Source organism: Meleagris gallopavo, chromosome Z (assembly GCF_905368555.1).
Source record: "Meleagris gallopavo chromosome Z, MGAL_WU_HG_1.1, whole genome shotgun sequence".
Lineage (NCBI taxonomy): Eukaryota > Metazoa > Chordata > Aves > Galliformes > Phasianidae > Meleagris > Meleagris gallopavo.
In genome coordinates, this window is record NC_139435.1 from 75002671 (window position 1) to 75014810 (window position 12140).

Consider the following 12140-nt stretch of genomic DNA (forward strand, 5'->3'; position numbering starts at 1 on the left):
CCATTTCAGGTACCACTGATTATTTTATGACTTTGAGAGAAAAGTTAAGTGAAAAATAAATTAGGCTTGAAAGCTGTCAAACATTTAATATCAGATCACCTGTTTCAAGCACAAGCATTATAAATTAGCTATCATTTGCTATTTGTAAACTTCTAAATATTTCCAGAGTTGTTGCCAAGATAAGTAGAGCGAGGAGATAAATATCTCTTTGGCCATCTGAGTTGCCAAGAGATACTGCTGCCTTTTGAATGAGCATCAGCCACTCAGTGAGGAACCACCCAGAGCTTAAAGATGGTCCAGATTCCCTCAGTGCTACTAACGTTTGACTCCACAACTGAGGACCTCCAAACGTAAGGCATCTACAGCAACTACATTTGATGGTCTCAATTTACGTGGCTAAATCTTGAGCTGAGCTACACAGCTTCTGGTTTGAAGGACTGTTAAAATTAAAGCCTGCCACCAAATATTACAGCCAACATCTTATCTCATGACATTTTGTCTCTCTACAGAGGGATCTGCAGACTGTGTCACAAAGTATATGACGAAAGCATCTCTTAAATGCACTCTTTGCTGAACTGAACACACACTGCTTCAGTCAAGTGTTAATGAAAGTTGGCTGTCTTTGTGTGTTTGCACAACAAAATGACCATCAGAATATTGCCTTTGAGAGCTGCTGCTACTCAGCTACACGTGTATCTAATCTAGGAGGGCTGCTCCAAAAGTAACGCCTCCTCTTTTATGATGCAGGCCCATGCTATCAGAGGTGACTGCTGGTGATACGGCAGCAGAGGCTGAACCTTCCTACAAACATTCCATTGCATTTTGTTGGCAGGCCAGCAGGTGGCAGCAGAGCTGCAGTTTCCCTCGAAATCAATAGAAGGCATTACTTTTGGAGCGACTGACGTGTGTATGTGTCTGTCTGTCTGTCTGTCTGTCTAAGTATCTGCATGCACATGTGCACAGCAATGAAAAATTCATGGAAAAAGCACCATGCAAGGAATGCAAGGAGCTTTGTCTTTGCCAACTACTGAACAAAACATTGCAGTGTTTTTCTCAATAATGTCCCAGACATTTCAGATTGGAGAGAAGGAATTTGGGGGACTGACAATGGCAAGTTAAGCCTCTTTTTTTCATCCTCCACAGAGCTAAAATCTGGGTACATTGGGGTAAGACAGGAGTTCTGCCCAAACCCCAAAGCATTAACTCCAAAGTGCTAAAGTGGAAAGACAGGAAAAGTGGAGAAAATGTTGTTCATGCATCCTGGGAAACTCTAGCAGCTTTGTGCCATGGTAAGAGGCCCTTTCTCCAGGAAGATAAGGACACATCAATTTTGCTAGAGAAGTGAGATCGTGCTTCCTTGGGAAGTAAAAGAAATACATAAATAAATTTAAATATTCCTCCGAAATGTTTTTGGCTGAGACTTTTTCAATCCACATCTTTAACCTTTTGAAACGTTTCTATTCTTTTTTTTTTTTTTTTTTTTTTTTGACATGACTTTTTTTCATTTACACTCAACTTTTTGGTCACTTATCTACTTATCTGTTGGTAAAATGTGTCAGTGCTTCAAAAACATGTTTAAAGACAGAATTAGTTATGCCAAGGATGAAGACACAGCTAGAAAGCCTATGTCTTCTTCCATTAGTTTTGGGCTTGTTATGATACATCCTTCATGAGACAAGTGCTCACAAAAGAGTTCTGGGAGTGTCTGTTTCTCCATTTTCTCTCCGTTTTCTAGTAGCCAGAACAGCTGTGTTCTCAAATGAGGATGTTTGGACTCCATTTTGTCTTCCATCTGACTACTATGCACTGAACAATCAAGGATGAATCAAGCGGAAATCAGCTTCTCCATGCTCGTGCATGATATAAGATTTGAGCTATCCTTCTCAAGACATTCACAGATGCCACTTACAGTCAGGATTCTGATGCAGAGCTGCTGTAACAGCCAAAGCGAGGTGCATTAAATGCCTGCTTATCAATGCCTCTAATAGAACGCATTCCTATATCTAAATATGCACAGAAATATGTATGGCTTTTTGATTTTTGTATATATTCATGTCTATTCCACGTATTTTAAATAGATAATTATATATAATTGATGTGATTTATATCATTATATAATTAACGTTTATAGTATGTGCACACATGCATGAATTCTGTTCTTCTTCTGCTGACCAGGGATAACTACCTGTGGGAAAACACTCCCAAGTCTGCCAACAGAGTGCTGTTCACAAGGTCCCACCCAACCCCGCAGTTCAAGCGGACAAAGCAGTTGTGACAACAGCAGCAGATGAGCCACTAAGGTGGAAAGTCGACCTTTTCAACGTAACAGCTGGGTAACTTGTGTCTCTGTTTTAATCATTTTGCCCTTCTTTGTGCTCTCCTTTTCCTGCTGAGTCAAAGTATTGGACTTGGAATGCGTATCTGTGTCAAGCGGAGGTAGGGCAGAGATCAGGAGAAGAAGGAGATGCAGAAGATGGCTAAATTCCCAGCAGAATTAACTGTCTGTTTCTAAGGATCAGTGAGAAATTAGCCAGCAGCACATCTGAGGAACTGCCAGTCTAGGTTTATCCAGCTAGCTTACCACAGGTGACACCAGCAAGCAAGCAATGAAATAAAAATACTAAGCATGAAGTGCCTTTTGCAAAGAGTTGCCAAAGAATTTCAGATCAGTACATACTGCTGGGAGGTTTTGGTCAGGACTGGAGCTATTTCATCAAGGATTCCTGTAAGAATGCTGCCATCATTGCCCCCCACTCATTGAGGGTGCCTTCATACATTGCAGTTGTTGCAGACACTCAAAGATGTGGAAGGTTTGATAGGTAAAAGAGCAACTCCCTCCTTTTCTGTGACAGTTTGTTGTGTGTTCCTTAAAAATTTGCATTTAATGTGTTAGACTCCTAAGTCAGTCAAGAGAAAGTCAAGATGTTTTTGTTTTCATTTTCAGAATGTAGACGTTGTTGGTTGTTTTGTTTGTTTGTTTGTTTGTTTGTTGCATAACTAAACGTCGTAAAGAAACACAAATAGCTTGAAAACCATTGTTTCCAGAATACATCTTCCAGTTGACAGGAATAGCATTTCTTATTTAACCTGGAGCTAGAAAGGATGGATAAGGAAAATGGCAGCCCTACACTTGCTTATTTAGAAAAAATATATGTATATATATAGGTGAAAGGAATCGTGTAGTTCATAATGTAGCTATCAGAATATCTGCTTTTTTTTTTTTTTTTGGTCATTTATTGATCTTTCTTCCATTTCAGATTAATCCAGCGAACTACTAGCTTTGCAGAATTATCCCTTCTCCGCAAGCCAAAAATACTTCAGACACATCAGAAGATTTCTGTAATACCTTGGCACAGCCTTTCTCCAGATTAGCCCATGGAGGGCTGAAATAACTGCAGATTCTAGCTGACAACGAGCTGCTTTCTAACAGACATTCTAAAGGAGAGACAGAGAATCCTGTTCTCAGCTGCCACAGGATGAGGAGCTCACAGCTGAATCTTGGTCAGAAATCCATCAGGGGAAGAAGGGCCCTGAGGCTCTGCAGCAATGAGGAGGCTGTACTGCAAGTTTATGCACAGCTCCAGCCATGTGCAACTGCTGTCTAAAAGGCAGCTGTATCAGAGATAAGCACAGTTCATCTGTCCAGGCGGTGTTCATAGTGGTGCCTTTTAATTTCAGGAATCCTACAGAGCAGATTTTAGAATGGAGTTATGTTGGTGTGACACAGCATGACATCTGAAGCAGAACAGAGCATTTCAGGGCTTCTTTGGAAGAAAAGCAAAGGAAGTGAAGATGACTTCATTGTTTTTACAGGTCTACTATGGATCACAGAATAGAATCATAGAATCTTAGAATCACTCAGCTTGGAAAAGACCTTAAAGATCATTGAATCCAAGCACGACCCAAGCATCCTACCGTAACTCTAACAGCCCTCTGCTGAATCATGTCCTGAGCACCACATCCAAAGGGCTTTTAAGCACACCCAGGGATGGTGACTCAACCACCTCCCTGTGCAGCCCGTTGCAGTGCTTAACAGCCCTTTCTGTAGAGAAGTGTCTCCTGATATCCAGCCTAACCCTCCCCTGGCACAACTCGAGGCCATTTTCCCTCGTCCTGTCACCTGTCACTGCCCATAAGTCCAGACTGGAATGAAGCAATGTTTTTTGACAAACTTAACGATAACTTTTTTTCTAATTCCTGTCTCATGGCGTACAGTGTCATCCACAACCAGGTGGGACAGTCAAACAGAAGATGAGCAACAAGGCTGATCTCTGCTTAGCCTTTGAGGAACTTTATTTCTCTCAGTCGTCACCTAAGAAATCCCTGATAAGCTTCAGCAGGAAAAGGGGACTGTTTCACAGGCAAGAGACTACCTGAGTTTCTGATCTCTGACCATAAGAAAAATTCAAAATCATAAAGCATCTCAGTATTAAAACCTTCATCATATCCATCAAATACACTCAAAGTCTTGGCTCACAAGCATTTGAAGCATTTGAGGCCATTTGAAGCATCTCTTCAAGCACTTCAAGCTCGTCTGCCCAGAACAGGAGGCCAGAATCAGTTTTAATTCTTCTTCAGGCAGCATGGAATTTCTACCTGCCTTGGTATGCAGCAAAGACACTTGGCTTTGGATTTATAATTAATGCATCCAGAAATGGCCTCCTCTTACTGAACCAGTCAAAGTTATTAGAAGTACTTCATGTTAATAAGGATTCCCCAATCTTTCAAAGTCTCTGCTTAACAAAGTGATATATAAAAAATACAAAAACCCACACATATTTGTTAAATGGAATGTTTTCTACGTATTTTTTTCTTTACATCTACCCTATGGTTTAAAATCTATCCCTTAAGCCTCCCTTATGATTTTGTAGCATGCAGGTTATGCATTGGAAACAAAGCAAATTTTCACTTGCATCATCCCAAAGGCTAATGTCAGCCTGTTTGCAGCCACGACCTTGCATGGAGATGATCTCTACTCATAAGGGTCACTGGAAATCACAGCAGGAGCTCTGGGAGGTGTTTGTGTGTCCCCACTGCCTTCCATTACTTTTTCAAAGTAATGAAGAGCTAAGAAGGATAAGAGTAAGCAGCAATGCAACAAACAAAACTGAAAAAGACAAAAGACCCCCAGAAGCTCTGTTGGCCCCTTGCATCAGAGCTAGAAAGAGTCTGGAAGACAGTAAACTGTTACCTATGCACGAGAAAGAGAAACAAAACAGCCCAGAAGAGTAGATTCTTTTGGCTATTTGGATTTATATTCTTTCTCTGCATTCCTTCTTTTCTCTTAACGCTAAAACTTCCAAAAAATAAGCACCAATGTTAGCTTAGACAAAACTCTACTGGCCATTGACAGGCCATGACCCTGTATCAGCAGTTCAGAGGATAATCTCACTTGTGTTGAGTTGGCCTTCAGGAGTAAGGAAATCATCCAACGCACATGGCACTGCTGCATTACACAGAAATGTGTCCCCTGTTAAGGACTCTGACAACACAGAATGCTTGGGAGCAAAGAGAAAGTACAGCCCACTGAATCCATAATTTGGATAATCCCCTTGCAAATAGCTGACAATCAACGCTGTCCTGTCACAACAGATTCTGTTTTTTGATGCTCTGGACTGCTGGAAAGGTGAGGTACTTGATTTGGAATTCTTGTTTGGTTAAAAGAACAATGAAAAATACAATGGATTTCACTGCCCTTGCAAAGCCAGAAGGAGCTGCATTGGCAAGATGAAACTATTTTCTAAAGGTAATGCTGAGAAACGTACTCATCCTTCGTATAATTTCTGCTTTCTTTGAAGTTATTTAGGAGCCTTTTAACTCTTAAGGCTAAAGAGGAATCAGGAGGAATCCAGAAGGTTTCAGGTGAAGAAAACTGGAATAGATTGCTTTTATTTCTTGCTTTTAATTACATTTCAAGCACCAGGTCCTGCGCTTTGGTCACGACAACCCCGTGCCAGCATCTCCAGGATTTGGCTGAGGTAGAATTGCAACCACCCAGTGATTCTAGAAGGTTGGGGTGGGGGGTTGGAATCTTCTGGACCTGTGACCGGTGCTCTTGCCTCCCCACCCTGTCCGTCATGGTGGAGCAGCCTGGTGGCCCCTATGATGTCATAAGCGGCTGGAATGAGGGCAGGAGCAGTGCGTGCTGCGTCCCTTCATTGGAGCGCTTGAGCTCTGCCTGAGTAGCTCGCTTGTTGCACTTGTGCACCGCCTGAGCACCTTGGTTTTCACATCCTCTTGTGCAGCATCTTGTAGGTAAGCTGAGACAGTGTGGGAGAGACGGGTGGGCAGTGAGGGCTTGAGAAGTGCTGGCTGGCGGAGCTCACAGTATCGTATTGCTTACTCTTGACCACCACGCATAATTTTCACCCAGTCCAGGCATTCCAAAACAATCCCTAAAGGTGGCATTTGTCCCATGAATTTTCCCTTGTCGCCTTTGCTAAACTGTGCAAGCTCACTGAGCGGCTCTTTCTCTCTCCTCTCCCCCCTGTGCCTGCTGGCCTGGTGCAGCTTTTGCTCGTGGAAGATCAGAGCAAAGTGACAAGGAACGGCTGCGGATTCAAGGCATTTGTCTGCCTCGTTCTGATCTCTTGCCAGGTACATGCCATGTTTGGTCCCCCCACATGCTTTAGCAGCCCGTGTCGCCCCGTGTTTAGTAACACAGCCTCATCCAGCTTTGATGGGACACTGGTCCCGTGTGGGTTTTTTGCACTTCCCCTCCAGCTCAGCCCTCAGAAGGATGCTGTCTGTGCTGCTGTGACCAGCTGGGCTTAAGGAAAGCAATCCCTTAGGCAAGGAGTCCTAGCCCCAGTGCAGCCTTGTGCAGAGCTGCACAGCGTGACCCAGGGCCACAAGCATGCGTGCTTCGGCTGTGTGAGTGTGCTGCCCGACAGCAGTGGGGAGCACAGCAGAGCTGCAAGCAGAGGAAATCCACGTGCAGGGCTGCACGTGACTGAAGAAAGGGGTTGTTTCTAGAACATGTGCCTATGCCAGTGGGTGACTGAGGGTAGTTCTGAAGAAGACTCTCACTAGTGTGGAGTGTGAAGAGAGAAAATACAAGTGTGCTTCTTTTCAGTTCCAGCTTGTTGTGCCTGCTGGGATGGGCGTTGCGTGCAGCGAGATCAGCCGTGAGCCTGACCTGGCACAGATGGAGGTAGAGTACGAAGCCCTTATTGCTCTTTGTTCCCTGACTTGAGCCAGCAGAGTGAGCTGCAGATGAGCTCTCCTGCTCTTCAAGAGAGAGAGAATCCTTGTGACTCTACTGGTGTCACTGAAAAGCTGCCCTCAAAGCTTTCTTTCCTTGCTACGGGCATCGAGATGGCCATGAAAGTCATAGTAGCAACAGAATCAGATCTGGCGTAACAAACATGCAGGAGCATTGTCCCCATCCTGCCACCTGTCTGGGTCAGTGCCCTTGCTGATCAGTGTGGGCAGGGAGAGATGCATCTTGGCATTGCCTGGCGAGCGCCTGCTGCACACCAGGAAGAGAAACAAGTGTTCTTAGACTTGCCGTTCCTTCCTATGTGCCCATGATCAGGACCGAGTGCATTTCCTGCAGCTTTCTCTGCTGATGTGCTCCTCAGCCTGACATCCTCCTCGTTTGTCCTCAGCTCCTCACTGTGGCCTGTGCTCTCTGTTGCAGACTGAGACCAAGGGGAAGCCCCTGCTGGTTCTTGAGGAGTCATCTCTTAATACTCCAGCTATTGCTGCAGCTCATGTTATTAAGAGATACGTTGCCCAGGCACCGGATGAACTCTCCTTTGAGGTAAGCAGTTCAAGGCGTTCCTTGTTGCCATGTACAAAAGAGCATCAGGTGTGAAGGTATCAGCAATATTCTCAGACACCTTCAGAATGTTTGTTGAGGTCATTTGAGCTGTGCTTCCTCCCAGCCGTGCTGAAGCTGGGATTGACGTTGCAATCTCTTGCAGGTGGGAGACATCGTGTGTGTTACTGCTATGCCAGCAAAGGAGCTGAGCCCCTGGTGGAGAGGCAAGCACGGCTTCCAGGTAGGCACCAGCTTCAGACCTGAGCATGCCACTTCAGTAAAGGCAGGAATCTCAGCTTAGAGCTGCTCTGCCTGCACAGGATGGCTTCTGCACGTCAAAGGTTTCCCCGTGCCAGCCTCAGAGGACCTTGCCTCTGGCTGCAGATGTAGAAAAATTATTATTACCTTTATGCAGGCCATTGTCTGCTGGATAGTCTTATGGAGCGTCAGGCAAGCACGTTCCAAGGAAAATGTTGTGCTGCTTTTAGTTTAACAGTTCAGACCTGGGAAATGCTGCATGCAATAGTTGGCCTCTCTTTCTGTTCTTCTTACAGGTTGGATTTTTCCCTGGCGACTGTGTGGAAGTCATTACTAACAATGTTCCTGAGGCTCTCCTCAACTCAGTGCCAAAGCCAGGTACGGATGTTACATTTGATGGTGCAGGGAAGCAAAGGGGAATCTTTTTTGGGATGTGTTCCGTGTGTAATACCTCCCTTCTCCATCCCACGTTATCCTCTGTGTTGATGATCCTTCGTGCATACCACGGGGCGTATGGCTGCTGTTTTGTAGGCAGGGAGAATGAGGGAGGGCAAAGGCAGTTCTCCTGGAAGTCAGGACGAGGCTGAGAACAGCCAGTGTCCGTGGTGGACAGATAGAGGTTTGGCTTTGCTAGTGATCCACTTGATCAGAACGTGGCTTTTCAAGACGATCCTTAATCCCCAAGTAGAGCAAGCTAAGCAAGAGGAGTGCATTAAGCTCCATCGGAACGTGCAGACATGTGGCCCAATCCTCCTGTGTTTATGACTGGATTTGGGGAAACCCTAGAATCCTCCTAGAATGGCTTGGAATGGAAGGGAATTTAAGCATCATCAAGATCCCACTCCCCTTCCTCAGGGTGGGCTGCCAGCATGCACATTGAATGCGGGACTAGACCAGGCTGCCTACGGCCCCATCCAACCTGGCCTTGGTCTCCACCAGGGATGGGGAAAATCCATTTTTGTAGGTAGTTGTTGGTAATGTTCTTCCCGTTTTGACGTGTCAAATGTGTTGTGCTCGGCCTCGTCCAACTGAGCCAAACCTGGAATGACCTGGTTTCTGCATTTTGTTGTGCAGCGCCAAAGAAACGCGGCAAGCTCATCACCTTCCTTCGTTCCTTGGTGAAGGCCCGCCCAAAGAAGCCGAAGGAGCGGGAGGTGGAGAAGGAAGGGCTGTTTGGCTGTGACCTGGGAGAGCATCTTCTCTGCTCTGGTCGCGATGGTAAGGAACAGCCCATTGCTGTGGGAGTAGATGGCTGAAGGCTAAAGTGAGGCGAATGCTCCTAAGAGACAAGTACATTTGTATGTGCTTCAGCCAAGCCTGGCTGGGCTTAGTGGATGGGACGTGACGGGAGCACAGGCTGAAGCAGGACTTGACTCAGGAGCTCCACTAAGCGCTGGCACGTGTTCTTTAGTCCCCCAGGTCCTCCAGAGCTGCGCTGAGTTCCTTGAGCAGCATGGCGTGGTGCAGGGGATATACCGCCTGTCCGGCGTCGCGTCCAACGTCCAGCGCCTCCGGTAAGAGTGCTGCGACTGACACAGCTGGACTGCAGGTGGGTGGCTTTTACTTGCTTTCCTCTTTCTCAACCATTTTGTGTCCTCCTGTCCAGCTGTGAATTTGAGTCTGAGCACATTCCCGAGCTGACCGTCCGCGACATTCACAGCGTGAGCTCCCTCTGCAAGATGTACTTCAGGGAGCTCCCGAACCCTCTGCTCACCCACCAGCTGTACGACAAGTTCTCGGTAAGCACAAGGCAACGTCTTCCCTTTTCCTCTTCCCTGGGCCTCTGGGGAGATGGCTGCAGCAGTGCCCCAGCTCTGAGGCCCTTTTTCTGTTAGCCCCATCAGCTTGACTCGCATGTCTTTGCCACGTCCTGCATCGTACTGATGCCACTTTTGGTGGTGCCAGGAGGTGGTTATTTCCACATTCACAGTGCTTGCGAGAATTCCCAGGTGGTTTTTGTTTTTTGCCATTCCCCACCTACTTGTAGAACGGGAATGGGATGAATAGCCAAGTGTACTTGGAGATGAATGCCCAGTGCGAGGAGCTGAGCTGCCCACCCAGGCTGTAAAGCGGCCCAGTGCTTGGACTCCTTGTCCTCGGTGGCACCAGCTGCGTGCCGCTCTGTTCCCCAGTGGCCTCTTGGGAGGCAGAAAATGTGCCTCGGTGCTGCCCAACAGCACACTGTCCCCATAGTTCCCCACCCTGCGGCAGGTTTCTAGCCTGATTTTGTCTCTCTCCCTTTCTGCACTCTTCCAGGCTGCTGTTTGTGCCGCCACAGATGAGGAGCGGCTGGCCAGAATGCGGGCCGTCATCCAGCAGCTGCCCGCTCCTCACTACAGGTCAGTGCTGCCCTCAGCCTGCTGAGCTCAGCCCTGCTGCACTTCAGAGGGCACTGGTGCCATTCCAGGCTTTGTCTCCCGCTGCAACACGATGCCTGTGTGTGCTGAAGCGGTTGAAGGCTCCACGGGGTGAATTTATTGGGTCAGTTCCTGGGCACGGCGGCACGCTTGGTGCAGCTGATGGCTGCGGCTGTGCTGTGCTGGGGCTTGGTGCTGCAGCGTGGCACTGAGTCAAGTTGGATCTACTTGGTGCTCAGTGACAGTAGCAGTACCAAGAACCAGCATGAATGGAGGTTTGCTTTGTGAATGGCAGCACGGCGTGCTCCTTGGTGCTGAACACTTGCCTGTGTTGTTTTCCAGGACACTCGAGTACCTGATGAGACACTTGGCTCGTCTAGCTGGGAGCTCCTCCATCACCAACATGCACGCTAAGAACTTAGCCATCGTGTGGGCTCCAAACCTCTTAAGGTAAACTTCTGGTTCCGTTTCAACACAACGCTTCCATCTGTTCTCCACTTAAGAAAAGCAGTCCTCCCTTTCTCTCCATCAAACGTGCTCTTCTCCTTCTACAGATCACAGCAGAACGAGTCTGCCTGCGCCAGCGGAAGAGCTGCCTGCATGGAACTGCAGACGCAGTCGGCTGTGGTGGAATTTATCATCACCCACACTGACGTCCTCTTCTGCTCCAAATGCAGCTCAGACATGGCAGATGGAGCAGGTGAGTGTCTTCCTGCATGAGCTTTCTCTTGATCTGACACCTTGACCAAATGCAGGCCTTCTCCAAGACCTTTGAACTACGCTTTTACTATCGAGGGGACAGCAGACTTCAGCAGTGAGCTGCTCTTCATTACGACTGTGTCCTTTGCCATAAACACACCTCTGAGCCCATGGTTATTTTGAGCTCCTCTTCTTCCAGTGGCTCAGATAAGCAAGTCTGAGAAAAATTCCGCACCTCCCCCAGAACTGCGATGGCCGTGCTGCTGCTTTCTGATCCTCGCTCTTACCTGTGGTTTTATCTTACAGCGCATGGTTCTCTCTCAGCACCCAAGTCTGTGTGGGTGTCTTCTGCTGCCACAAAGCTGCTCAGCTTGGAGGAGGCACAGGCACAGAGGCGAGGCCACAGCAGCTCTGCCATCATGCCAGAGAGCGGGGACATGGAAGTGGAAGAAGGCCCTGCAGCTGTACAGGGCAAATTCCACAGCGTCATCGACTTTCCATCCGAAAGGTAAAGAGGACTTCCTTTTCCAGTACCTGTCGTCATTGTTTGGGTGGGTTTCTGTGGGTTTATTTCCATTATTTCTAGTGCCCAAACTTGCAGAAACTAAGTTACGCTAATGGTGGGGTTTTCCAGATTTCAGAGCCAGGTGCCTGAAACCAATTCCGGTTCTCCTCAAAGCAGAGCTGTTGGTCAGACTTGCTGGCACTAGATACTAACCATGGCAGTGAGATGGGCCGATGAGGTGTCAATCTCAGAGTCAGAGATGCTTTTGTAGTTCTTTTATGGCTGCACAGTTCCTGCCAGCTCAATCAAAGCCATCCCTTAGATGCTGGCCTGCACAGCTGTGGAGCCTTTGCTCACATGCTCTGCATCTTGCTTGACACACACAACTCACAGCACTCCGTGTTTTCTCTCTCCAGCGATGATGGGCTGTGTGCTTCCATCAGTGGAGAGCTCCTAGGAAGCACAAATGGCTGCAGTTCAATTGAGAGCCTTCCAAGTAACAACAGTGATGGACACAAGGAGCTCGTCCAAGTTCAAGCCCTGATTTCTCCCAGCT

General features: G+C 47.2%; 2 protein-coding genes across 2 annotated transcripts; both read left to right on the forward strand.

The window, feature by feature from the left end:
• The first annotated feature begins 6511 nt into the window (after positions 1 to 6511).
• Positions 6512 to 9541, forward strand: LOC109363820 (rho GTPase-activating protein 32-like). The gene is made up of 7 exons (XM_085214114.1): positions 6512 to 6597; positions 7076 to 7153; positions 7643 to 7765; positions 7929 to 8006; positions 8320 to 8401; positions 9098 to 9241; positions 9435 to 9541. Exons 2-7 carry the CDS (start codon positions 7100 to 7102, stop codon positions 9539 to 9541), a joined length of 588 nt encoding a protein of 195 aa, XP_085070240.1. The 5' UTR covers positions 6512 to 6597; positions 7076 to 7099.
• On the forward strand, positions 9398 to 11591 carry LOC109364748 (rho GTPase-activating protein 32-like). Its single transcript, XM_085212682.1, has 6 exons — positions 9398 to 9537; positions 9630 to 9762; positions 10280 to 10362; positions 10723 to 10830; positions 10935 to 11080; positions 11386 to 11591. The coding sequence occupies exons 2-6, from the start codon at positions 9703 to 9705 to the stop codon at positions 11589 to 11591; spliced, it is 603 nt and encodes a 200-aa protein (XP_085068808.1). The 5' UTR covers positions 9398 to 9537; positions 9630 to 9702.
• The last annotated feature ends 549 nt before the right edge of the window (positions 11592 to 12140 follow it).

What these genes read in the sequence shown, in the direction of transcription:
- LOC109364748 (XM_085212682.1), top strand. Translation starts at nt 9,703, where the DNA reads ATGTACTTCAGGGAGCTCCCGAACCCTCTGCTCACCCACCAGCTGTAC. An exon ending in AGCTGTACGACAAGTTCTCG is followed by an intron (nt 9,763 to 10,279) that starts GTAAGCACAAGG and finishes GCACTCTTCCAG; the next exon opens with GCTGCTGTTTGTGCCGCCAC. An exon ending in CTGCCCGCTCCTCACTACAG is followed by an intron (nt 10,363 to 10,722) that starts GTCAGTGCTGCC and finishes GTTGTTTTCCAG; the next exon opens with GACACTCGAGTACCTGATGA.
- LOC109363820 (XM_085214114.1), top strand. Translation starts at nt 7,100, where the DNA reads ATGGGCGTTGCGTGCAGCGAGATCAGCCGTGAGCCTGACCTGGCACAG. An exon ending in CTGACCTGGCACAGATGGAG is followed by an intron (nt 7,154 to 7,642) that starts GTAGAGTACGAA and finishes TCTCTGTTGCAG; the next exon opens with ACTGAGACCAAGGGGAAGCC. An exon ending in TCTCTGCTCTGGTCGCGATG is followed by an intron (nt 9,242 to 9,434) that starts GTAAGGAACAGC and finishes CGTGTTCTTTAG; the next exon opens with TCCCCCAGGTCCTCCAGAGC.